The sequence below is a fragment of the Lepidochelys kempii genome, chromosome 1 (genome assembly GCF_965140265.1).
Source record: "Lepidochelys kempii isolate rLepKem1 chromosome 1, rLepKem1.hap2, whole genome shotgun sequence".
In the NCBI taxonomy this organism is placed as follows: domain Eukaryota; kingdom Metazoa; phylum Chordata; order Testudines; family Cheloniidae; genus Lepidochelys; species Lepidochelys kempii.
The window spans coordinates 150,185,635-150,213,294 of NC_133256.1; the positions used below are offsets into that span (position 1 = coordinate 150,185,635).

The 27,660-nt window shown below is 37.5% G+C and overlaps 1 protein-coding gene across 3 annotated transcripts in view; it reads right to left on the reverse strand.

Annotated features, from left to right (window-relative positions):
• The window catches only part of CFAP47 (cilia and flagella associated protein 47), a 636,073-nt gene that overhangs the window by 575,350 nt on the left and 33,063 nt on the right, over positions 1-27,660 (reverse strand). For 2 of the 3 annotated variants that reach the window (XM_073358068.1, XM_073358073.1), the window contains 14 exons: positions 26,536-26,764; positions 25,943-26,103; positions 24,590-24,723; positions 23,763-23,998; positions 22,829-23,021; positions 18,494-18,707; positions 17,941-18,093; positions 14,086-14,275; positions 13,905-14,001; positions 9,805-10,021; positions 8,012-8,256; positions 6,623-6,753; positions 4,893-5,015; positions 3,922-4,053 (listed from right to left, as the gene is read on the reverse strand). In XM_073358068.1, the coding sequence (XP_073214169.1) occupies positions 3,922-4,053; positions 4,893-5,015; positions 6,623-6,753; positions 8,012-8,256; positions 9,805-10,021; positions 13,905-14,001; positions 14,086-14,275; positions 17,941-18,093; positions 18,494-18,707; positions 22,829-23,021; positions 23,763-23,998; positions 24,590-24,723; positions 25,943-26,103; positions 26,536-26,764 (2,455 nt within the window). Of the gene's footprint in view, positions 1-3,921; positions 4,054-4,892; positions 5,016-6,622; positions 6,754-8,011; positions 8,257-9,804; positions 10,022-13,904; positions 14,002-14,085; positions 14,276-17,940; positions 18,094-18,493; positions 18,708-22,339; positions 22,571-22,828; positions 23,022-23,762; positions 23,999-24,589; positions 24,724-25,942; positions 26,104-26,535; positions 26,765-27,660 lie in introns of those variants that run through there. The other variant, XM_073358080.1, reaches the window with a different exon arrangement.

Consider the following 27,660-nt stretch of genomic DNA (forward strand, 5'->3'; position numbering starts at 1 on the left):
CGTTTTCAGTTGATTATTTAATTATATGAAATGTTAATGCTATAGAGATTCCTATGAAAAGTTCATTCAAATAGTGACAGGCTCCCAAAATGTCAAAGGAAGATAACCCCTGAGTTAATAAACCTCTATGTGTGTTTACACAGACTTTGAAATGCAACTTTTATAATGTTTATCTCCATTTTAACTTTCTAGACTAACATGCTGTATGCATTGTTTTTAAAGATTTAGATTAAGTATTGGTTATTATGCTTTTATATAAAATATATAATAGAAACTTTTAAGTGCAAGTTGTAAATGTACTGCAAACGGCAGATCTTAAACCTAAGAACCGTTGGGTCAAAATGGCCAGAATATCAGCAAGATTGTTTCATTAAAGTGCAAAGCACCTCCCTCTAGTATGAAGCAGAATCTGACACAGAGATTAATTTTATCCCAAGCAACATATTTTATCAGAATATTTTGAGATGCATTGTGTTCTCAAAAGCCAAGAAAGTGAGTCTTTCCTCCTTCCCTTTTCAAGGAGGATGCCTAAGTTTTAAAACCCTCAGAAAGAATTACAGAAATACTAAAAATATTTGCTTTTAGAGGTAATCTAAAGTCTTCATTCCTCAGATGTAAAGGAGAACATTTATGGTTGTGAAATGATTTGTACAAGGCCTTTCAAATTTCTAAATTCATGTTGCTGCTTAAAGATGAAACCCCTTAGTTCCTTAAATGCATCAATACGTTTATTTTGTGATGTTAATTTGCATCTAAATGAAAGCCTCATAATAACTTCCTAATGTCACTGTAATAAGAATAGGCAATATTTTATGTACAAATATAGCAAGGTCATTTGATGTTATATCTAGTTACTAATAGAATGTAACCCAAGTAAAAAATATTGATAAGAAAATTAGTTATCTGGCTATGCTTAAGCAATTTATTTACTAAACTCAGAAAGACATGAGGTACCTCTCCAAAGCCTGCTAAGAAGAGATAGTGCCTTCTCGGATGGCTATTTAAATTTAAAGTCACTGTCTTTAAGAATTAAGGTTAAAAAGACTACTTTGAGAGCTGAAAGACTATATAAAATATAAATCTTTTGAGATTCATTTAAAACAAAATTTCATCTCCTATGAAACCTGGACAGCACTGAAGGAAAATATCAGAAAATGGACTAAATAAAAAGAATTAAAACTCTAAGGGCATGTCTATTCGACTTACAGATACTGCAGTAATTACTGCAGGGGCTGATGTCCATACTACCCTCCTACAGTTGGTGGTACGTGACCTCACCAGGAGCGCTTCCACCAACTGAACAGAGGCACTGTAGGGGGCTGAGAGCCGGGGCTCTCAGATCCATGGAGTTCTCTGCCAGAAAGCCAGCTGCCCCCACCCCCTGGGCTCTCAGATCCCTGCTCCCAGCTGGGAGCAGCCACCTGGGCTTCTTAGCTCCCTGACTGGGGAGCCTCCGGGCACCAGCCCAGCTGGGAGTGGGAAGCAGGGGGCAGATCAGCTCTAGCTTCCTGGCTTTCTTGTCAATTTCACGGCTCCAGACATGAAATTGACGAGATACCCAACAACTGATGTAAGGAAAGCAGTGTCTACAGAGACACTGTCACCCTAATTACACTGACGTAAGCCCTATACCTCTCGTGGAGGAGGAGTTATTATGTCAGAGTAGTAGAGCACTTATATTGGCGTGACAAGGCTATAGTGCACGCACTGACAATTAGGTCAACGTAAGCTGCCTTACATCGACCTAACTGAGTAGAATAGACCAGGCCTCACTTTCAAGTTCTGAGAATTTCCTGCCACAAAGATAAAGGTAGTATAACCATCAAGTTGAGGAAAAATTACAACCCTATATTGCCTATGTAGTAGCACATTGCATATGTAGAGCTGAAACTGCTAACAAGGTAATCCCATTAAGTTGTTGAGCCAATGAAAGGCCCACAACAGTTGATATTATGAATCCTTCCTCCTCCAGTAAGGTTGTGGAAGGAAAGACTATAGACACTGTGCTGCTGGTTGCTCAGTTCAAAATTTTCTCCCATCCTTTAGCTTTGCAGCACTCACCACTGCTCATCCTGTTCATCTACACAAACAAACAACTAACAACAGTAACATTCAGAGAACAGAAAGGAACATGAAACAGCATCAAGAAGAAGAAACCTTCCAGTTCAGCATGGTTTCGTCAGCATTGTGGGTGACATGAAACTTGCCAAAGCACTGCCAAGGAATGATATTTAAATTGTTCTTGTAATGATTTTATGAAATATTGAAATACTATTGCAACTTAAGATACTAATAGATTGTATTAATATGACCTACTACTCGGATAATCAGATCTTGTTAAACATAAGATGGTGGACTGTGTATACCTGGAAAGGAAACAAACTCACCTGGATAAAGAGAGAGAAATAGTGGGATTTAATTCAGATTTAAGATTCTTGGTACTCATTAATTGCCTATCTCAAGACAACTCCTTGAATAGCTTCTTTTGTAACTGATATAAATGTAAAATGTATAAATGATGTAACTGATATAAACTCTTTGGTTTCATAGGACTTAAGATTACTCATTTTTTCCTCATTTATAAACTGTTTGGGTTATCCATGAAAGAACAAACCTTCAGTTAAATTCTTCTGCCTGCCTATAAACTGTTTTAGTTATCTATGATACCAGTGACTCCTGTTTTAGTTTAATTTTTGTAGTGAGGTACCCGCCAAGAGTAGATCCGCTATCAAAAATGTAATCTCTGTTAAAAGCTCTCCACAAAGAGAAATACAGAAGAGATTGTAACTAGCAAACCATAAACAATGGTTATTTGTTTCATTTTGTTCTTTTTCTTTAACAACATAATTATAATTCATAACGTATTATTTTGCTTGTCTTTAATCACAGCATCCTATACAGCAGGGATCAGCAAACTTTGGCATGCAGCCCGCCAGGGTAAGCCCCTGGCAGGCCGGGCTGGTTTGTTTATGTGTTGTGTCCGCAGGTTCAGCCGATTGCAGCTCCCACTGGTCGCAGTTTGCTGCTCCAGGCCAATGGGGGCTGCGGAAAGCAGCAGCCAGCATGTCCCTTGGTCTGCACCGCTTCCCGCAGCCCCCATTGGCCTGGAGCGGCGAACCATGGCCAGTGGGAGCTGCAATCGGCCAAACCTGCGGACGCAGCAGGTAAACAAACTGGCCCAGCCCACCAGCGGGCTTACCCTGGCAGGCCGCATGCCAAAGTTTGCCGATCCCTGCTGTACAGAAGGCAGAGAACCCCATGTTATTAAAAGAGTGGAATTCACATCCTAGAATTGGGATTAAGAGAGGCAATTATTAAGATTTGGCCTACCATTTCTTGTTTTGGTAAACTATAAATTCTGATAGTTTTTCAGATAAAATGACTTGGCACACAATAACTTGAAACACCCCTTTGGAAAGACAAATTGATGATAAATAAATTCATGCTCAAAGGCAATCTTACACCCATGCCCTTAGACTAAATCAATCAGATTAGAAGCTTTTAAGTCTTTCCTCTAATTGTCATTATTTTGAATCCTTTCAAAAGACCCATTTATAGGGTGGATGGTTTGTCTTTGATTTGATTTGGTTCTATTTGGTTCTAGAATTTGATTCTATTCCAACAAAACTTTCAAAAAGGAACACTCTTCACATCCATATGTATACATAACAAACTCATCACCTCAAGTACAGTATACTTTTTTGACCACAAAATAATAAGATAATGTTTAAAAATTGCTTTGAGAAAAATATACAGATATTCATTTTGAAAAACCACAGTACCAATAATCAACATTTTTAGGAAAAAAATACATTATGTTGGACTGAATCAATGGATAGCAAGATTAATAGATTGGCATGCACATACACTCATACTTTTAACAAGATATTACTCAAATTTTCAGATTTTTTTTTTTAATACCTCCACTCTGGTATCAAATTTCATTACTGCATTGGGGGTGAAGTAGATTTTGAGATCAGCATGGCCTCCAACAGGTACTACCCCCTCAGAAGGAGTGATAGTCATGCCAGGCAAGGGGTTCGAATCAAGAACCTTCAAATACAAATAGTAGTTATAAAACATTGATAGTGCTGTAAATGTACATTTTTACAGAATTTAGGAAAGACATTTTCTGTCCAGAAGAGTTTACAGTTTAGTTACTGTAACCATCATACTCTGTGACATTAATCTAGGACTAAAAGTTTAGGACAAAATTTTCAGTTAGGCACTAAATCCATACGTAGGCACCTAAATAAATGATCTGATTTTCAGAGGTGTGGAACATGTACCAGATCTTATTGTGCAGCTAACTTTTGCAAGCCAACTTTGAAAATTTGGACCTTGATTTTTTCCTTACAAGCACTCCTGAACATTAGAAAATTATGATTTCACACAACTCCAAAAAGATCCAATACAGCATCTTCTCCAATGACAGATACAAGCTGAGTGAAAATTATTTGCAAGTTATTCACAGCAGAAATGTGGACAAGACTCCTGCAAGGGGAAGTTTATCTATCCAGTGATTTCTGCTTAACTTCTCAGAGGCCATGTAAGCCTAAGAAGTTTCCTTATTTTTAATAAACACAGTGTTGCAATAACAAGCATATTATCCTACACTCAAATGTGGTCAGGAGGGCCTCGGCTAATACAGACATTACTATTAAAGGAAGAGAAACTAGGTCAAGTAGTCCCATGAACCCCTAAAGAGTGTAGGATTCTAAAGAGGGTAACTATATTTTGTTCAATAAACATTAAAACTACCTAAAGGGAAAAAAAATCAATTAGTATACCACAGAGAACATGTCTAAGAACTGAGAACACAAACTCTAATAAGATATGAAAAGCTGTCCAAAACAAGAAAAAAAACTGTACAGCAACATAATTCAGTTCACCTGGTAGTATGCATGATTTTGTCCTGTGTTTTGAAGAATGGCTGTCTTGCAAGTAGTTAATCCTAGAGGAGCATGATTGAAAGGTATCCTGTGTTCCATAAACTGAATACTGGTGGGTCCAAGCTAACAACAATGAAAGGAAGGAAGAAAGAAAGAAAGCAAACATAACATGTCACTGAATGTAAATAAATAATTCAACATAGCTTAAAATTTTCTTTTGATTTCACAATAAGCCAGACAGTCGTGGAGATGCATAATTTAAACAGTGAAGTAGAATGTAAAGGGGAACTAACATTTATCTACTTTTTGCCAAACCACCTAGATCAAAAAGTAAACCTCTATCAAAATAATAAAATGTGTTTTATTTCCCTTTGAAAATTAATACTTTTGCTATATTACTGTACTTCAGTTTAAGTTTCACATGGCTATCAAATTGCTATGAAGTTTTTGCAAAAGCTGATATTTTGAGCAATTTTTTAATGTAGTGCACAGATAATTATGTGAACAAAAATAAATTATGACCCCACTTACCCGCTAAATTGTTTATGGTGTCTTGATCAAAAACAGCACAGCTCATGCATTTCCTCTCCTCACTTTGTTTGACAGGCAAGATGACACGATCTAATCACAGTCCTGGATACCCTCCACCACACCTCTGTTTCTGTAGGTTGATCTCTGATCTGACAGAAATCTGTAAACCTATGGTACCGCCTCATCTGGAAAGTCTGAAGTGGTGGGTGTCTGTGCTATACTGACGAAGCATCTTAGAGTATGTCTACACAGCAAGGAAAAACCCACAGCTGGCCTGTGCCAGCTGACTCAGAATTGCAGGGTTCAGACTACTGAGCTATTTCATTGCTGTGTAGACTTCCGGACCTGGGCTGGAGCCTGAGCTCTAGGACTCTCTCACCTCGCAGGGTCCTGGAGCCCGGGCTCCAGCCTGAGCCCAGACACCTACACAGCAATGAAACACCCCCGCAGCCTGAATTCTGCAAGCCCGAGTTGGCTGGCACAGGCAACTGCAGGTATCAGTTGCTGTGTAGATATACCCTTAGAAGAAATCAGCAGCTGAGTGGGATAAGAATTGTTTTTCTAGGCCTCAGTATGCCACAGCACAGACCATGTTATAACAAGCTGTACCAATTCATCCACCCAAACAGTGGCAGGAATAAGACATTCCAAGCTGACTAAGAAAAAGGGAGCCTGTGGGAAATGTAATAGGAGGACGTGTCTTATTGGCCATCATTCTTAAAGAAAAAATTCCTCATTTGAGCATGAATCTAAGAGCTCTACTGGTGAAGGCAGCATCAAACCACCTCTAAAAATTCACTCAGCAGCGCAGATTTCATCTGAATTACAATTTTCATAGACCCTTTATTGACCCAGGAAGCAGAGACTGTCCTTCTGGAGCAGCCGCCAGTTCTAATTCAGCAAGGATTACTAGCAGTTCTGTAAACCTCCCAGATACACGATCTGATGTATTTAGCTACAATAGACATTTCCTTTCCTTTCCCAGAACTAGGTTTCGAGAAAATTGGAAATGTGATTAGGTTTCAGAACCAGGGAGGAGCAGGAACCCTGGTCTGTGCTGTGGAAGAATGAGTCACAGAATTTCTACTATTTTGATCAATGTATAAGATATAGAACATGTGAGGTTAAAATAAAATTTAAATCAAGAAAATGTTGATTAAAAACCAAAAATGTACAAAACCATTTGGGTTAAATATTACCTTTGCAAGGCATTTTAGCTTAAGTGTGTTTCCCTGATGTACACACAGATTGAATTCTCCTGTTTCTGGAGAGCAGAAACCTGGATGCCAAACCACTTCACACTCCAGGTCTTTGTATGCTTCTACAATACCTAGATAAATGTGTATAAATATGTAAATATTCACAATTTTGGAAAATTTTTGAAGTTTACTTCATGTGACCAGTTCACATTACTAGAAATGTCTTGCCTGATTTACAAAGGTGCCGAGCCATATACTTAGTTTAAATTAAACCTAGCTTCAAAATTCTTATAACAACTGCATAACCCAGTTTATCAATATACTTCAACAGAATGTATCCACAATTTATCAGTCTTTGAGCATGTGAATCACATTCATGCACTAACTCAGTCTTAAATAATACAAAAATGAGTGCAAGTACAGGCAAACCTGGATTGGTGGATAATAACTGAGTATTAATTAAAAAGACAACAACATTTCAACACTCTCAGAACTCATTCACACCTTAAATTAAAAAAAAAAATCTCTTTGCCTTACTTCCCAGATGCTGAGGCATTCCAAGTTCCCTGTCGAGCTAAGCAGTGTTTAAAACAGTTATCCTAAACCAGCTAATTTGGTTGGAGGCCAAAAGGTATTTAGCACACCTAACTCTCCTTGTTTTGACTGGGAAATCAATTGGAGTTAGTTAGGTGCCTAACTGGGCGTCAGTGGATCTGAATGTCTGAATGAGTGTAAACTGGGTCCTTTCATTACTGAACTCCAATACCGTTTTAAAGAGGACTCTGCTATTGGAGATTTCATCTTTCAGATTAGATGTAAAATTAAGGTCCTAAACACATTTAATAATTATTGATTCAATGGCACTTTATGCAAAAGTAAGAGTTGGCTAACCTTCATGTTTTGGCCAGATTTTAAATTTTGTGGTATTATATTCTGTCTACCTAAATTCCTTGGCAGTTTTGATATACATGATTTTCTTTATCACTTCCTATCCTAAATGGTTGCATAGTACTGCTGTGTACTATTAAATAGTTGCCTAATTCCACTCTTGCGGTCAGCAGTTTAAACTCTTGAGCTCAGAGCAGAGCTGCTGTGAAGAGCAGTTTACTGTGGCACAGAAACAGCAGGATGGGGCTGTGGTGCACTTCCAGAGCTTATACAAGCAAATTAGTCTGGGCATCAAAATTCAGCATTTTACTTGCTTTTATGGTCTTTGTGGTCTGATCATAGTTCTGACTTCCAGTAGTATTAATTCAAACCTTAAACATAACATTTTACTGTGTCAAATAAACTTTTACATTTGATGTTAGCCATCTTTAAGATAAATGCAGACACACCACATTTTATTGTTTGCATGTTGCTTAAAACAGCTTTAAAAACATACTATACCTTTGGCTGGCCGTATAGAAAATGCTATTCCTTTATCTGTGACTATAGGTTTCCAGTTGAATTCAGCAAGACAGTTTCTGCGATTGCATAATCTGACTGTTGCTCTAAAGCTTGTTTCCGCAAGGAAACCAGGAGTTGGATTTAGAATCAGCTCCCTTGCAGACAGCTCAAGGGCAACGGAGACTGCTTTTGCAACTACCAGCACATGCCCAGTATGTTTGTTGTTTATTGTGTAAGTGAAAGATCTGTAATATAGAAAACATATGAGCCAATAAATTTTATATATAGTAAAATATTCAGCAATATAGTTACATTAAATATAGTCATTGGGAGCAAAATACCCAATGAAAATATTGTACCCGTTAGGCATACTCAGTTAAAAGGATTATAAAAATTTGCTACTACTTGTAATTGTTTTCCTCTTTAGAGTATACTAGGGACCATAACATTAACAAAAATGCGCTTCTATAGCTTTGATTCATTACAATTTAATGGTCAAATATATGGTCACTTCTTTGCTGAGTGTTATCAGATACTAGGGCCTTGCAGGTCAACTTCGTGTTAGAGAAGAAACCTGTGACCCAGACTCAGGTTATTTTCTTAGGGTACAGTAGAACCTCAGAGTGACAAACACCGCGGAAATGGAGGTTGTTCATAGCTCTGAACAAAACGTTACGGTTGTTCTTTCAAAAGTTTACAACTGAACCCGGACTTAATACAGTTTGAAACTTTACTATGCAGAAGAAAAACACTGCTTTTAACCACCTTAATTTAAATGAAACAAGCACAGAAACAGTTTCCTTTCCTCGTCAAATCTTTTTTTTAAAACTTTCCCTTTGTTTTTTAAGTAGTTTACATTTAACACAGCACTGTCCTGTATTTGCTTTTCTTAGTGTTTCTGCTGCTGCCTAACTGCATACTTCCAGTTCCAATTGAGGTATGTGGTTGACTGGTCAGTTTGTAATTCTGGTGTTCGTACTCTAAGATTCTACTGTAATTGGTTAATTTACAAAATGTACACAAGACTTTCTGTTTCCCTAAACAGAGGTGGTTACTAACTGCACACAGACAGTGCCCTCTTGCAGAAACCTCAGCTAAAGCATCACTGCTTTTTCACCAAGAAGCATTTGTCTTGAACCTCTGTATCTCTGACTCTCTTGGAATCTCACAGCTCAACAAAACACACCGAGGAAAAATCTGGATCCACCGAAGTCAATGGAGCCAGTATTTCACCCACTATTTACTGTTCCTACCTTTGCCCTGGGTTTTTAACATTGGAAATCTTTTACCCCAAAACTGCTCACCTACAACAACACTGCCTCAAAGGATGGCCTGTGTTTCTATCTTCCTTCTGTACGTGCACATGTATATTTGACTCAACCTCCTCAGCAACTGTATGGGTATTGTTAGAGTTTCATTTTGTGATATCGCCTACCCTAGAAAAGGTTTTCAGTACAGCTATATCAGCAATCCCTCCTAGTGTAGACAGCTTATACTGGCAACATTCCCAAATGAAATAAGCTATAATGGCAAAAGCACTTTTTTGCCAGTATAACTGTGTCTACACTTTTGCCAGTAAAAAAAATCTCATCCCTAATTAACATAATTACAGTGGCAAAAGATTTAAGTGTAAAATTAGGCTTTGTGTTTACTTATCGACAACTCATAACATGCAAAACATCAGCACTTCCGTTATAATAATATTTAGTTTAAACTATCTATGTGAAAAATGTGTATATTTCCTTTGCCACCTAGGTTAATACCTAAATCAAGAGGCAAATAAATAGCCTTACTTCTGAAATTTCCCCAAGGTATTAGTCTGAAATACTACTGGAATGCAAGTCTTCGAAAGAGGTGGCAACACATGGGACAATGGACTAGTCTGCTGTAGAGCTTCACTTTCAATTTCTACTTGTATCCAGATGTGCACAGGCAGATTATTGATGATATGCATTTTTCTCGTAGATGAAGAGTGCACACAAACTTCACCAAAGTCTATGGTGGATGGACCTAGAATATATATGAAGTTAACAAAAACACTAAGGAAGCATAATCAAAATTTGTAGTTTAGTTCTATTTAATCTATATCACTATCCTACATTTTGGTTCATCAAGTTACACAAGGGTGAAAAATAAATAAAACCACCATAGTAGAGACAGATTCAAACCAAAACCTAGGATTCAAATACCATCCACCCTGGATGCAGGCAGCGGTGTGGTTCAAAATTCTGTTCTACACTTGACATCTTAATTCCACCTCTCTACAACAGTAAGATAAATACTGCAAGAAGTAAAGGTAAATGTAAAATATGATTATTGTGCCTGAAGGCACCACTAATGATAATTTATTAAAATGTAATTGTGTGCATTAAACATGTATTATAACAGTCAATGAAAAATGTAATAATAGTTTCTACATATCAATGATCTTTTTAAGAAATGATACCTGAGGAACCACAGCTTTTTAGGCAAGATATTGATCCAGACTCCTTATTAAATGGATAATGTACACTTTTCAAATCACATTTCAAGAAGTCTCTTTGTTCATTTACTCATCTTAATTAATGATGACAGAACAAATGCATTAGCAAAAAGAGTTTATTTCTCCACTTATGCAACTTGTTACTTCTCAGTCCAAAACTACAGAAATGGAGGGTAATATTGGGCCATGGCTTTTAGGCACAACTCCCTAATGAAACCAATCATTTGATACAGTGTGAGGTAGTGTTACTAATGATTTGGATTTCTTAGCATTCACATGCATGAGTGTGATCACATTTATGAACTATGCTCAAAGGCAATGTGTGCTTTTTACTTTCCAGTACTTAAAACAGTTGAATGGTTTCATCACCTTATCTGTGAATATTTACAGAAAAGCTGTTAGGTAATAAATTAATTTAAAATATTGAGTGAAAAAAAATGATGCAAACAAAGTTTTCAGCTGTATTTTTCAGCTTTAATTTTACATGCACTCACTTTGCACTTCATATACTAACAATACTTTATACATCTGTGAGTAACTGCTTCCCTCTCAAACTCAAACACCTGGGATCTTGCATATCCTTACAGATACAACAACCTGTTTAAACCAATTCCATCTCTCCCTAGGACCACCAACGGCCTAACTATTTTCAGTTCCATACCTTATACATATATGTAATATCTCCAGATTACATCCCACTTCCCAGCCTTCCTATTAAGTCTCAAGTCATAGGTTTTTTTAAAAGGGGCCATAATAATCCCCTAATCCGACCTCTTGCATAACACAGGTCACAGAATGTCACCCAGTAATTACTAGGTCAAGCCCAATAACTTTGGATTGAACTAGAGCATATATTTTAGAAACACATCAATCTTGATTTAAAGACTTCAAGTGATGGAGAATCCATCATATCACTTGATAAGTTTTTCCAATGGTTAATTATCTTTGCTGTTAAAAATGCGTGCCAAATTTCAGCCACTAGACCTTATTTTGCCTTTATCTGCTAGGTTAAAGAGCCCTCTAGTACCAAATCTCTTCTCTCCATGTAGCTATTAATATACTGTGATCAACTCATCTCTTAACCATCTGTCATAAATATAAAGGGAAGGGTAACCACCTTTCTGCATACATAATTATTGATTCAATGGCACTTTATGCAAAAGTAAGAGTTGGCTAACCTTCTGCTATAAAATCCCTCCTGGTCAGAGGCAAAGTTCTTTTACCTGTAAAGGGTTAAGAAGCTAAGATAACCTCCCTGGCACCTGACCAAAATGACCAATGAGGAGACAAGATACTTTCAAAGCTGGGGTGGGGGGGGACAAAGGGTCTGTCTGTCTGTGTGATGCTTTTGCCGGGACCAGAGCAGGAATACAGGTCAGAACTCCTGTAAAAAGAGTTAGTAAGCAATCTAGTTAGATATGCGTCAGATTCTGTTTTGTTTAAATGGCTGATAAAATAAGTTGTGTTGAATGGAATGTATATTCCTGTTTTTGTGTCTTTTGGTAACTTAAGGTTTTGCCTAGAGGGATTCTCTATGTTTTGAATCTGATTACCCTGTAAGGTATTTACCATCCTGCTTTTGCAGAGGTGATTCTTTTACTTTTTCTTCTATTAAAATTCTTCTTCTAAGAATCTGAATGCTTTTTCATTGTTCTTAAGATCCAAGGGTCTGTGTTCACCTATGCAAATTGGTGAGGATTTTTAATCAAGCCTTCCCCAGGAAAGGGAGTGTAGGGCTTGGGGGGATTTCGGGGGAAAAGACGTTTCCAAGTGGGCTCTTTCCCTGTTCTTTGTGTAACACTTTGGTGCTGGCAGCTTTTAACCTAAGCTGGTAAGAATAAGCTTAGGGGGTCTTTCATGCAGGTCCCCACATCTGTACCCTAGAGTTCAGAGTGGGGAAGGAACCTTGACACCATCTCTTTGATAAACTAAATAGATTTAGCTTCTTAACTTGTTGCACCTTTCTGAACCTCACCCAATTTTTCAACATCCTTTTAAAAGTGTGGACACTGGTCCAGAAATGGAATGGACACAGTAAGTGTTTCACCAATGCTGAATGCTAAGATGATACTATCTCCTGACTCCTACTTGATATTGTTGCCTATACATCCAAGAATCACATTAGCCCTTTTAGGCTCCACTTTTCACTGGGAGCTCTTGTTCAATTAGTTATCCACCATGACTCCTAAATCTTTTTCAGAGTCACTGCTTTTGAGGATACAATCCCCGACACCTACAAGTATGGCCTCTGTTCTTTGTACCCAGAGGTATGATCTTGCATTTGGTTGCATTAAGATGCAAGTGTGACAGCGTTCGTGGTTGCAATCCAGAAAAGTAAGGTGTTGTATCACCACTTGCCCTGTAACCTTGGGTGCTTCACAATGCTTTGCTGTAGGAGCTTCCAACTTGGGATGTTCACAACCAGCCTACAAGCATGCAGGTCACATCCTGAGTGCCGGTGTGCTAGACAGACAGAGTTCAGCAGCTCTGACTCCAGCAGCCTATCTACAGCCCCACAGCACCACTCTGGCTTCCACCAGTCTGGATTACTACTTGATAGGTAACCACAACATACTCCCAGTCCTGAATTTTCCAAAAACCGTGTGTTCTGCCATGTTCAACAACAATAAAACCCAAGGGCCTGCAGGTGCGGAGAGTGAAAGTCAAGCAGTCACAAAGGAAGTTTGCATAACCAAAGATTACCTTCCCCTTTGCACATAAATATGCAGACACCGTTTGAGTTGTTCCAAGCTCAAACGATGTTTTTTTATTTAAAAAAAAAACAACAAAAAATATCTATGAGGCTGTATTATTAGTTTTGAGGAAAACTACATTTTATGTCCTGTACATATTTACAATGCAATCAGAGAAATATTTATGGTACCAAGTCTCGTTAGTAGAGGTGTTCCATTCAGGTTTCCAAACACGGGTTCTTCCTTGTCACACCACACCATACTGAAATTTGGTCTAAAAATAGTTTTTAAGACACCATCCTTCTCCATTCTGATAGCACTATGTTGCCCTCCCAGAATCCTCTCCTTTGAAGAAAACCATAGACAGGGTACTCCTATTGAAATTAATGCTTCTCCACATAGTATGCAACATCAGGGCTTTAGAGAATGAGCAGCCCTGATCCTGTGACCTATATCCATCACACCTGTGGTATACTTACTTTAGCTAGTTTGCAAAGGGAGATATACACCAGTTCTTCTAAATCTAAGTGTTCTGCACCTCTATACTGTCTGCAGAGGTGCAGGACTGATGACCAAGCACTAGCATGCATATTAAAACCACCTTTTCATTAAGCACATACTACTTAAGGCAAATAATTAAGCTGTATAGATTACATTACTATTAATAAATACTTTTACGCCAGCCAAATGAAATGTTCTAACCTCGGTGATATCTTACCAATGAGTATCTGATAACGCTGTTTTGGTGTCAAAGTTATATTACAATCTTCCTTCTCTTGTGGAGAAGATGGTACAGCATTAAGCCCATCATAAACCTGCGGAAAACCACAACAAATGCTTTATCAATTATTCTTAGTGTTATGTTTTTCTTTTATTTAATGTAAATATGCCTAACTTACCTCTTTGGTTAAGGATTTAGATTCAATTGCTGCCAGCTTTCGACTACTTAGCAGGCAGTCCTCATTTAAAGGAGTTGTTTCTACTTTCAGTTTCTCCTTGTGTAAATCTGTGATTGTAATCTTTGGTGACCTGAGCCCTGAAGCTGGTTTTAGGCCTATGTTCACAGGATTGTTAAGACTGTTATATTTCCTTTAGAAAAACAAAAAGGTTAAAGTCCAAGTTTCTGGAAACCTAACAAATGTTCCATGTTATGCATATGAAAAAATTAACTAAGATTTTAAAATATTTCAAGTAGTTATTTTGATTAGCATATTTCTCTAGAGAAAAATTCCTCAATTGTGTCAAATACTTTGAGCAATCCTGCTGTAGTGTCTTTGAGTCACAGACTGACATTTTCTATATGTTTGTACAGTGCCTAGAACAATGGGGCCTAACTTGGATTGCGAACTTTTACATACTATTGTAATATAAATGTTAAATTACATCCAAAATCTAAGAATGTTAAGGTTGCAAAGTCAAGCACTCAAAAGTTAGGAAATGCCAAACTGGTGAAGCGTCCACTAATTCTGCCACCTAGGGCCTAATTTTTCCAGAGTATTTAGCATTTTTACTGCACTTCATATGTTCAAAACACAGCTCTAATCAACTTCAGTTGCAGTAACAAGAACTCAGAACTTCTTCAAATCTGACCACAGGTGTCTTATGTTAGACATCCAGAAAATGTTCAACGCAACTGATGACCATGAACATTTTGGCTTAAGTGATTTTCCCAGCATCACATAGGAACCGTGGATAAGACAGCTCAGTGGTTTGAGCATTGGCCTGCTAAACCCAGGGTTGTGAGTTCAATCCTTGAGGGGGCCATTTAGGGATCTGGGGCAAAAATTGGGGATTTGTCCTGCTTTGAGCAGGGGGTTGGACTAGTTGACCTCCTGAGGTCCCTTCCAACCCTGATATTCTATGAATCCAGTTCTCCAGGGCAGCATTCAACTTTAACCAGCAGACCACCCTTTCTCTTTCTGCAATTCCCTACTCATTCACTAGACACCTTCAAACTTCCGCAACAAATGAGACAGGGGTTCTACATACAACAGCCTCATCCATTACACAATGTTGACTGAGGCAGAAATCCTGTACTAAGAATTGTAGGTGATCATGTAAATAAATACTGTATTACAGTGTCTACACATAAGAGGACTGAATGACAGTTGCAGAAGCAAACTTCTGCATTTCTTAACTTTTTACTGATTGACTTTGTAACATTAATATCTTTTTAATAGATGTTTTGTTTGTTTTTTAACATTGTTTCCTAAAGAAAATTTAGGAAATTAACTGAAAAAAACCCAGAAATTCTATTATGTGGAAACATACTGCCCCCAAATTGGGTTTGAACCTTTAGATTCACAGCACAGACCTCTTTCACCTGTGTTAACCAAATACCTGGTACCAATAGCAAGCTGTTATCCTCTATGTGGACAAGCCATCACAGGGAATGGTCACATCACACTTTGCCAGTGAGTTTCATATCTATTTGCTGACAAAGAACGTAGAAACTCCTAGGTTCATTTCCAGGTTCTAGAAGGGAGTGTACCCTAGTAGTTCTAGACCCTTCCACCCAATCCACCATAAGCCTGTGTCCCCCTCTACTCCTGTATGCTCACCACTCAGTTATAGCTCACTTCCCACTCTGCTCCTATTCACCTACTGGATCCTACCCCCCTCCCTCACTTTTTCTATGCACCCCACACAAACCCTGGCTCCTACCCCTCTCTTCTCCTATGTACCCCCATATCCCACCTCCTACCCCACCATCACATCACACCCTAGTTCTTGACTCCTTCCTCCTCTGCTCATACGCAAACCCCTCACACTGCAGTTCCTGCCTCACTCTCCCCCTCTGCTCCTATTCCATCCCTCCTATACCTTCCCTGTTCCTCCATCCATCCCCACCTACCTGGCTCCTATCCCACTCTGTGCCTATCCTCCCCACACTATCTTCCATATCCTGCTCTCTGCTCCTAATCCACTTGTCCCCCAGCATCTCCTGTCCCTCCGTCCCTTGCAGCCCTCTCACCACTTCCTGTCTCCCTCTCCTCTTGCAACCTGCCCCAACGGTTTCTCACCGTCCTCTAATTACTACACCCTCTCCTTATGTCCTATCCACCAACTCCTCACTGCTCTGCAGTCAAGTCAGGTCCTGGATGCCAGCAGAGGGAACTATGAGAGCAAAGGAAAAACAGTCTCCCTGCTCTTAGTTCAGTTGATAGATGCCACAGCAACCCCTGGTGGCTAGCATGAGCAACTACAGTTGCAATTGCAGGGAAAAATCCTGTTCATCCCATGCAGCCCAGAACTGGAGCATACCCAGTCCAGATGGAATATTCAGAGAATTTAACTGCAAGTCTCTATTGAACATGTGGGAACTGAGATTTTTTTCAGGGGCTTAAACCCTGGCCAAATTTGAAAGAATTTTCATGGGGAGGCAAAAGACTGACACAGGGCAATATTCCTGCCAAATTTCAAGCCCTTATTCCAAAGCACAAATGGAAAGAGTGTCTCAATGAAACAGTTAAGAATTTTTTAACGTGTGAAACAACCTATTTTTCCCTATCCTTGTTCTTCGGAGCACATGATCCATTTTAGCTGAAATTTTTAATAAAATAAAATAGCCTGAAGCAGACATGTTGCATGAAAATGTTCAATCCAAATGGGTAAAATCTGGCAAAGTTATAAGCTAGTGAAAACAGAGCCTTATAATGGAAAGTGTCAGGCAACCTTAATAAAAGGCATCACTACCTCCGCCACCCATAATAAATAAATAACTACAGTATTTCTTACAGAAAATAATCACTAGTACTTGGTGACTTATTTCACATTATAAACCTTATTTTCAACTTATAAAAAACTGGGGTTAAAGATTTAACTAGCAGTTAAATCTGAGATTTTTTTTTAAATAAATGGTCATTTTTAAATCATGACAGTACGTCTGATCAGGCTACTCTATAAAGATATATAAGACCTTCCCAACGCTATTCTAACAAATTTATAATATTCAGATACAAACAGACAGATGAAGCAATAAACCCATACTTGCAATTTTGTCCACATACATTTTTGTGATTTCGTAAGCAAATCTAGAAGTCCAAAGAGGACTTTAAAAAGATAAATAATAAAATCTCCCTGCCCCCCCCCCCTTTTTTTTTTTTTTTTTTTTTTTGCAGGGGAAGGGGTGGGAAAGCCTTAAAAATATCAGGAATGCCCACTCTGGCCTTCCCTCATTTCCCTGCAGGTAACTATAATTTAGGGATCAAATACAGCCAATTCTAGTGAGGTCATTTAATAGATTTGTAGATTTTAATGTTGGAAGGGCCGTTATGATCATCTAGTCTGACCTCTTGCATAAACACAGGTCATAGAATTTTACCATACGATTCCTGCATCAAGCCCAGACCTTTCAGTTAGGCTAGTGCATATCTATTAGAAATCCATCCAATCTGGATTTAAAGACTTCAAGGTAAAAGAGAATCCGTTGTTCCAATGGTAAATTACCCTGACTGTTAAAAGTATGCACCTTATTTCTACTCTGGATTTGTCTAGCTTCAGCTTTCAGCCACTGGCTCTTGTTATGCCTCTGTCCGTGAGTTTTGTCCAGTGAAGCAGCCCTAAGCGTATAAATAATTACTAGGGGAAAAAATTTGAATACATTAAGAACTAAATCCCCAGCACTGCAAACACTTATGCATGGGCTTACATTTAAGTTCATGAGTAGAACCACTGAAGTTAATTTGAATATGAATACGTATTTATTGTGTCAATGCCTTAGGTATTTCTTCATTTTAGAAATAAAATTTTACCTAGAAACTTCTTTTTGTAAGCGACGCTGTCTTAAACTTTGAATAAAATCTGCATAGTATTCCTTGTGTGCTTGCTTTTCCAGTTCTTCATAATCAGTATAAGCAAAATCTGGATCCACATAATGATATCGGTCAGCTTTTGTAAAAATAGTCCTAAATATTTAGAGAGAAATGTAGCTTCATTATATATATTAATGATTTAGGATTTTATTAGACTTGAAAAATATTACTGATTTTGTTATAGAAATAATTTATTGCAAACCCCCATTATGTTACAGGTGATTATTAGTACTTGACTTTGCAAAGACAATAAAACGTACAAGAATTAGTAGTTACACCTGCAGTTTTCCCTGAGAAGCAACTCAGAAGAAATTTACTAGTACACACATTCTTCAGTCTAAACAGACTTCTATATATAAAAATATTCAGTCTGAAAATATACTCAAATATTATAAGTGATTGATCTTGATCTACTTTTGAAATAAGTAATAAACTGTTAATACTACATCCTAGCTTCTCATTTAAATATTATAGTATTTGTATACTACATTACCTGTATTTTTTATGTCGTTCACTGGGCCTAATGCTGGCTGAGCGATCATTAGGAAAGGCTATAAGTGCATCACTCTTACAGTCCCTATTTATCTGATGAATATGCATCTGTGTTTGAGCTGATTGAAGCATTGCTACTGGTGCAAAATCAATAAATCGCCCAATCTCATCAGCTACCAACTGTCCAGTTGCATTGGTAATCATTGGTGTTATGCCTTAGGATTTAAATAAAACAAGTTACATGCAATTAAACTACCATTTTCAAATGGGAGTTACAAAGGAATATCTCAATTCAGAAAAAATATATATTTCATAAGGTATTACAATGAAATCACAATCTAAAAATTAGAGTTCTGACTTTTCTAACACCAGTTTTTTTTGTATTTTGTATTTGTAGTGTATTTACATTATCTTCATTCACAAGAAGAAATGATGGTGTTGTGGTAAAGACTCATCAGACATCTGTTCAATTCCTGCTCCTGGCACAAACTTTCTTGCGTGATCCTGAGCAAGTCATCTAGGCCTTGATTCAGCAAACCACTTAAACTTAAGCACTTGAATAGCCTCATTAAAATCGGTGGAACTACACATGTGCTTAAAATGTGTTGCTGAATTGGGGCCTGAATCTCTTTGTATCAATTCCTCATAGTACTTAATTCCTAATACTTCCTCTTTCTCATGTTTTATCACTCTTGTATGATTGTCTCTTACTATGTATGAGCAACAAAAAGCAAAATGTAGCTCTGATGTCAGATGGGACCTCTAGGTGCTTCCATAATACAAACAACAAAGTATATTTTGAGCTAGTGTAAGAGAAGAGAATCAGACTCTACAATTGATATATTCCAGTTTCTCTCTATTTTACTAGTATATAGTTTGAAATGCATGTATTACTAATACACATGGTCTGCTTTCCTATATTTTTTAAATTAGAGAAACAGAGCCAGGCAGTTAAATCCAAAACGGATAAATATTTTTTAAAGTTCTATTAATGTAGGTTATGCAGAAGTTTATCATGTATAAAATTAATCCAGTTAAAATAGTTTGTCCGAATATAACCATTTCCTAACAGCATTCATAGGCACAAACAGGGAGTGAAGACAGGAACATGTTTTCCCCCATCCCAACTTTGTCACCCTACTGGAGATTCCCCTGCCCAAAGAAAGGTCTCTGTTGAGAAGGTAGGCTTCTTATTAGGCGGCCTCCCATTCTAACTTGTCAGATGACTTTCAAATTGACCCAGTCTCATATTGCAGTACTTCCTGGGCGACCAAATGGAAATGTTTTTCCACAAGTCCTGTCCTTATGCTATATGACTGACCAGAAACCTGAGGGTTGGGGAAGGTAGTAAGAAACAGGAGCTAAAAGGAGCAGCAAAGCAAGTTCCCTGGACATGAAAGAAATGGATGTCTTTACACATACATAAAATACATTTCAACCATCAAATCACGTCTAAAATGAATAACTATTTAAACAGACATCTGTAGCCCATGTGTTTTCTTTCATTATCTGTCACCTTTCAATTTACGTAAATTTAGAACATAATAATCAATAAAGTGTATTGGCTTTAAAATAATTATTGGAATGTCCCACAGAACAAAACAATTCTTCCAAACCACAAGCACGCTGGATTTACCTATCTAACCATTAACCCACTCCTGCCTAAAATGCCTTAAAAAAAGTTACTCTGGGCTCTGGCCAGCTGACAGACCCTTTTAAGCCATCAGCACTTCCATCTACCTAACCAGCTTCATACTCTCACTGTGGCCAGTGCTTCATTTGGCCAGGTGAAGAAGCAGCTCACAGTGGGAGTTACAGTTATCTCACACACATCCCTCTTCTTCTCTGCTCTGAGACATTGTGGAACCACCAAGACATATCTCATTAATATCCTAATCCACCCTGCATTCAGAAACTGCATAGAAGTCAGTAAGTTGGGAGCAAGAAGACAGCATTTAGAATGGTGGATGGTCATCAAGGGAAAGGGAGAGACAGGGAGAAGCCATTAGGTTAAATAGGAGGTGCTTGAAAATTAGCCTATAGAGTTCAGAAGAGATGTATTGGAAACGGTTGTAAACATCTGAAAAACTTCTCCAATGACTCTCCTATATAAAAACTACAATCTAGGGCAATCAGGTTGCCTGCCACCAGGGGACTGATCATCAGGGTGAGGTTTTGGATATCTTGAATACCAATTCTAATTATCAGTTAATCAAAACTAATATTCCACATTATTCCACCTATTGAAATATTGTTTAAAAAAAATACCTAAAAGTTAGAGATGGGAGAACTGCAACAGGTTTGGGCTTCAGATAAATATCTAAAGTTCTGATGCCTATCTGAACTAAAAGAGGCCCCATGAGATCCTATGACTGGGGTAGTCAATAGGCAGACTGTGGGCCAAATTCAAACTGCCAGGTGCTTTTGAACAGACTGCAAAAAAAATTTATTTATTTATCGTCATTATTGTTAATATTTTTGTATTTGTCTGGCATCTGGACCTTGATTGTACCTTGACCAAAAATTTTGGACCTTGCCAAAAAATAATTAATTGATTACCTCTGCCCTATGACCTCTCCTTATCTCCAGACTGCCCTGCACTTCCTTGTGGGCTGAAGGGGAGGATCAGAGCCTCTTCCCCCATGCTGATGTGTCGAAGTACAGCATGCCTGGGGGCAGCACTTCATTTTACCCCTGAGATACAACTCTTAATCGCCCATCAATTGATTCTCTGTCTTCACCTTCCCACCATGTCTTGGAAGGTTTGGGGAGAAGGGAGGTTGCCTTCCTCTCTTACATCAGTGAGCTGTTTCTTCAAATGGGCAGGAGGCAGCTACTGAGCACTCAGTTCCCTTCCTCTCCTTGACCATTCACACACAGAGACCAGCAGCAACACCAAGAAAAAGATGTGAAGTAGAGGAATACTTGGTAGACAAAACTCAAAATTCTGAATAGAAACTGGAAGTCAACATTGTGGTTTTGTCAACACTAACGTTGTAAATCAATCTAAGTTACGCAAGTCAAGTTATGTAAATTACATTACTTAAATCGATGTAACTTACATCAACTTAAAGCTGAGTCTACACTGCGCTATGTCAACGGGAGATGCGCTCTTGTCAACATAGCTTCTGCCTCTCGTTGAGGTGGAGTACTGAAGTCGACAGGAGAGCACTCTCCCATCAACTGAGCGCGTCTTCACCAAACCCACTAAACTGATGCCGCTGCATCTATGGCAGCGGCACCGATTCAGCCACATACCGAAGACAAGCCCTGTAGCAAAACTTCAGGATTTAGGTGTCACAGCATCTTGGATACTAGCCAAGAACTGGGTTTCTGAAACCAAAAGTCTTGGCCAAATCAACACTGTTGCATAGGATCTCTTGTAAGATATCAGAAACAAGGACAAATAACCTAACTGGGAATATGAGGGAGTTGCTTTATGCTCTGGAATATCATTTATGCTATGGATATCATAGATTCATAGGACTGTGGTAGCTGGAGGACAGTGATATGGGAAAAGATCAAAGAGCCAGGTGTGATGGTGAAATCATGGGGTTATAGTAGCCTCAAAAAACATTAACACCTGTGGTATATATTGTCCCTCCTAACTTATTCTACATGGTCCATGTCACTGTTTGGAATCCAAACACAGCAGCACTGTGCAAGTGCACAACCACCAGAAAATGACAATGATTATGTTTGATGTGAGTGAAATGCAAAGAGTGAACAAGACAGTATAAATGATAAACCCTATTAAATTTTTTAATTTTTCATTTTCAATAATCCAAGGTATTATCAGTTCACCACAGATAAGTGTATTTTATATATAAATATTAAACTTTCAAACCTGACAGTGTTCCTTCTAGTAAATGACCATCTCCATGTATTTATTCTGGTAAAACGGGGACTTTGGTCCAGATCCTCAAAGGTTTTTAAGGCACCTAAATCAGTGGGAGTTAGGCTCCTAAATATTTTCTCAAGCCTCAGGTGCAGGGTATTAACAGATACATTACAATGAAAAATAAATTACCAGGATTGTTCAAGACAGTTAAATACAAAAGTAAAGTACAATAATTCTTAATGTAAAACATAAGACTGCAAATCCTCAGGATCATACAAAGCAGCACAAAGTTAAACCCTGATTTATCTAATCATGTAAAAATTAGAAAAACACTACCATGGATATATTTTAATAAAGTGAGTATTCTTTAAGCTTTCAAAGAAAAATGTTTTTTAAAACAATGGCTAAAATATGAACTGACTCCATTTCTAAGACCTGTTAAGAAGTATATTTCTAAAAATGAAAACACTCAGAATTTTTTGTTTAGTAACATACCAGGGTTGATTTTAAACATAATTTTCTTGGTTTTAGGTTTGCATACACCAGTAAAACTTAAATGTATTTGATGGAAGGGTTTGATCTTCAAAGACTGTAAGTTATCTTCCTCTGCCACTGAACCAAAAATCTCTACAACTTGCTTCACTTTAAACGTTCCTGCTTGACGTGGAACAAATGAAAACATCACATCCTAAAAAAATGAACATTGCTATGAAACATTTTATTAAAAATAAAGCTAACAGAGAGATATTTTGTAGACTTCTTTATTAAATATTAGTTATATCATACTGATTCAAATTTATTTTAAGGGTACTACTTGATTTTTCATAATACTAATTATTATATGTAATTGAGCAAATTAAGATGTATAGAACTGCTAGGCATTAACAGAATTTTATAAGCTCAATTCTGTAGAATAATATAGTTGCACATCTTCCCCGGTGCCCTGAATTTATCTGTTCATAAAAGTTATACTTATATATTTGTTCTAACTTTAAATATCTTTATGCTACATAAAAGGAAAAGTAGCTAAAATATGTGATTTAATGGAACAATTAAACCTAAGGCCTTATCCTGCAAATATTTAGGTACATGAGTAATTTTACTTAAGTATCTATGTCTTTGCAGAATCAAGGCCATAATCACTACAAAATGTACTTTCTCTTCCCTCCCCATTTGAAAATTGATAGTATTTGGTGCTTGATAGAGTAACAGAGTCCACTGTATGGTTCTATATTGACAATAAATTATGAGCTTGGCTCATGTAAAAGGAAATGTGGAACCTCTTCTTAAGTGAATCTAGTATTCACCACTGAAAATATGCAAACAAAACAATTTACAGTTCTAACATGAACAATTGTAGACGATAATGTTGTCCTCATCTTTCCAACCAAGTATCTATTTACTGGGAAAAGATGAGCATTTACATTACCTTTGTACATTTTTCTTTTACTTTCCCTTTTTCAGGACAAATATTAAAATGCGCTATCTTGTGGAAGCTGTATGTTACTGGAAGTGACTCAGATTCATTTTTGAGAGTGCACATAATCTCTGTGTGTTCACCCATGAAACAGTCCATAAAATTAACAACTGGTCCTGGACTGAAAGTTAACATGACAGGAAGCCCTGAACCTGTCAAAGCTAACTCCACATGATGAGGATGAGTCTCTGCACAAGAGAGTAAGAAACAAGTATAAAATACGATATTGAATTAAAAAGACATGAAACAGTTTTAGACTCTTACAGCCACAGAGTATGAAAAATTATGAAGTAACATGGCTTCTTTTCTAATACTGTGTTTCAGAATTTTAATATAATTGGCCACAATTAATGCAAGATGTACGTGCTTATTTATATAGGCTAACACATCATTTAAAACCCTCTTCGTTTATTAAAATTGGAAAAACACAATCATTTTGACCTAACCATAAACCTTCAGTGATTTACAAATCTATTTTTTAAAAATTAGTTAAACCTACAATTAAATACTAAATGCTTGCAACCAAAAGGTGCATTTGTAACATAAATGATTCTAAATTTATTTTCCCCTTCCCCTCTACCCCCAAATTAGAGTCTGAAATTCAATGCTGCCCTTTTCCTCATTATTTGAGGCATTCAGCACCAGTTCTCTTAATGTACATGTGCAGGTCCCTACAACACATATACAAGTCCCTTTTAAAATTACTAATCCGAAGACGTGGAAAAATTTAAAAACTTCAAAGTCTTCCATACGTAAGCTATATATTTCTAATAACATACCTTTGATTGGTATGTTGTCACCATTCAGAGCTTGCAGAAAGCCATCTTTACTTCCTACGGCCTCAAACCTCAAAAACAGTGCATAATCTTGTCTTGGTGGAAATTCAGTAAGTCCAATGTCTCTTTTAAATTGCCTGTAAAATTCACTATCTTTAAATACCATACATACATACATACATACACTTATTAATCAATGGTAATTTTTCATCAGTTCATTTTATTTCTACAATTCTCCTGTTACAGCTCAGACAAATGAGACTTTAAAATTGAACACAGTACTGAAACCAACGGGACTACTCAGATATAGTAGTCTGCAGCTCCCATGTCCCAAAAGCTGCAGAGGGTATAGCCACATCAACTCTAATGACATACGTACACAAGTATACAAAGAGTCCCTGTAGCTGCCCTATATAAACCTGGTGGTGATGTTTCTGTTCTTTCAGACCACCAAGCTGACATTATTCTAGTGACATTCAAGTTAAGGGAAGTTACCAAACTTGAAAACAATAGGAGTCTCCCATACACTTTTGCATGTTCAACGGGGGAGTGGGGGGGTGGATCAGTTCCTCTGGAGAATTTAATACCCTTTTTGTTGACCAGAAACATGAAAAAAAATGTTATCCAACTTTCTGGTTCCTGAAGTAAATCTTAGTGAATTATTATTATTATTTACAGCTAGGTAGATTTTTTTCTATTCTTGTCACTAGTGTCAGGATGAGAAGTTACTATGGAATATGTACATACATGCTGGCATGCACAGACCAAGTGTGTAAAAACACCAGATCATCAACTGCTGTAGTGCACTGCATTTGTGATGGGGAACGTAGCAGGAACTGCCAACTTGAAGGTGACAAACTACCCTAATTCAAGAGATTTCCTGGATGAAAAATTGTGGGGGGGTAGAGGGGAGGAAATGTTCTTATAACTTATGTAACTCATCTGTCAAAGCCTCTCAACAAAATTTCTAGCCAGCAAGAAGAATTTATAAATTATTTTTGAACAGTAAATCAAACCTCCTTGCCTGGATTGATCTGTGATTACTTTGGAGGATGAACTAAAAGGAAATTTGTAGATTTAATCTGGGGGAAAATGTATACATCTTTATTTATCAAACAAAAATGTATTATTTTAATTAATTTATTTTTAACTCTGTATATACAAAATTAGGTTTATAATGTATTTTAAACTGTCCATCAGCAGTAAACTAGCATTGATCTGTGCACACTGAGAGGAAAGAATTTGAGACATAAGGGTTAATTTAATACATCTAACACAACTGCAAATAGATTTGCCTGCATGTATTAATTACATCTTTTATTGTGTCAGCCTCTTAAGGTTGCACTGTGTACTTACTTTGGACTAAAGCACAGTGTAACCACAGTTTTCTGATAAGGTAGCAAGGTTCCTTGGTTGGGAATGCAGGAGATCAAAGTTGAAACATCTAGTTCTTTGGTTCTATTTATGAAGCTCAATTCTTGTAAAACAGCATCAGTACTCTTCTGAAGATGTGTGCCCTGTAAAACAACACCAAAACAAGAAATATAGTTATGTCAGTCAATTTTCCCTTTTTGTGTGGAAAATTCCACAGCAACAAGAGACAGAAGCAAAAAAGATTTAAGAAGTAGGAAAATATAACACTACCACCTAGCTCTCAATTTACACTGTAAAACCCACAAACATTAGCCGGGGGATATGAAATGAACTGACTCTCTTTTTAAAAAAAGTTTACTTGATTTCTTGCTGGTATGAACATTTTACTCTCAATGAAAACCTGTAATGATAGACCTGCTGTTGGACAGATCTTTCAGCAACTGACCGAAAGAAGATTGAGGTAAGGGACATTAATAGAGGGTGAATGTAAATTTTAAAAAACCATTGAGAATCAAAAGCAGCCATCAAAACATCTTTGCACTGAAATTTTTAAAAATTCAACATTGTTTCCTTACCATCTCTCCCCCAACAGCATCGTCCTCCAGCACTGCCACCCAGTTGATGGTCTCTGGGCTTTTATTGTACAGAACCACTTGCTCAGTATTTGAAGTTCCAAAATAGACAGATCCAAAATGAATACATTCTAGTGTGTTTTCATGAGACACACCTAATAATTCAAGAACTTGTTCAACTACATGAGCTTCTATCCTTAAGTTTGTGACACCACAACCTTGCAATTGCACTCTGTTGGAAAGAGTAACAGAGAAAAAATGAGATGTACACATCTAAAATTCATACAAGAATAATCCATGAATTTTATTGGAACTTTACTTTAAATTCTCTGATATAGTTGACTAAATCAAAGGCTTATAGTAAACAAACTAACCATAAAAAGAAAAGGAGTACTTGTGGCACCTTAGAGACTAACCAATTTATTAGAGCATAAGCTTTCGTGAGCTACAGCTCACTTCATCAGATGCATATCGTGGAAACTGCAGCAGACTTTATATATACACAGAGAATATGAACCAATACCTCCTCCCACCCCACTGTCCTGCTGGTAATAGCTTATCTAAAGTGATCATCAGGTGGGCCATTTCCAGCACATGGCCCACCTGATGATCACTTTAGATAAGCTATTACCAGCAGGACAGTGGGGTGGGAGGAGGTATTGGTTCATATTCTCTGTGTATATATAAAGTCTGCTGCAGTTTCCACGATATGCATCTGATGAAGTGAGCTGTAGCTCACGAAAGCTTATGCTCTAATAAATTGGTTAGTCTCTAAGGTGCCACAAGTACTCCTTTTCTTTTTGCGAATACAGACTAACATGGCTGTTACTCTGAAAACTAACCATAGTGGCACAAAAATAAACACATTCTACAGTATGAAGAGATTATGTACCCATTATAAGTTGTGTTCTCTGAGTGTGTTGTCACTGCAGAGTCATGGTGGAAGAATCACACATGGGGCATTGGGGGGTTTTTGAGCAGTACCAGCAGTTAGGAGGTGAGTGGCAACCATACCCTTGGAGCCTTACATTCTACTCACTGAGCATATAAAAACCTAGCTCAATCCAAAAATCTCTCAATCCCCCTGTAACTAGAAAGGCCAGACTCCCCTGTTGCTGGATCTGAAGA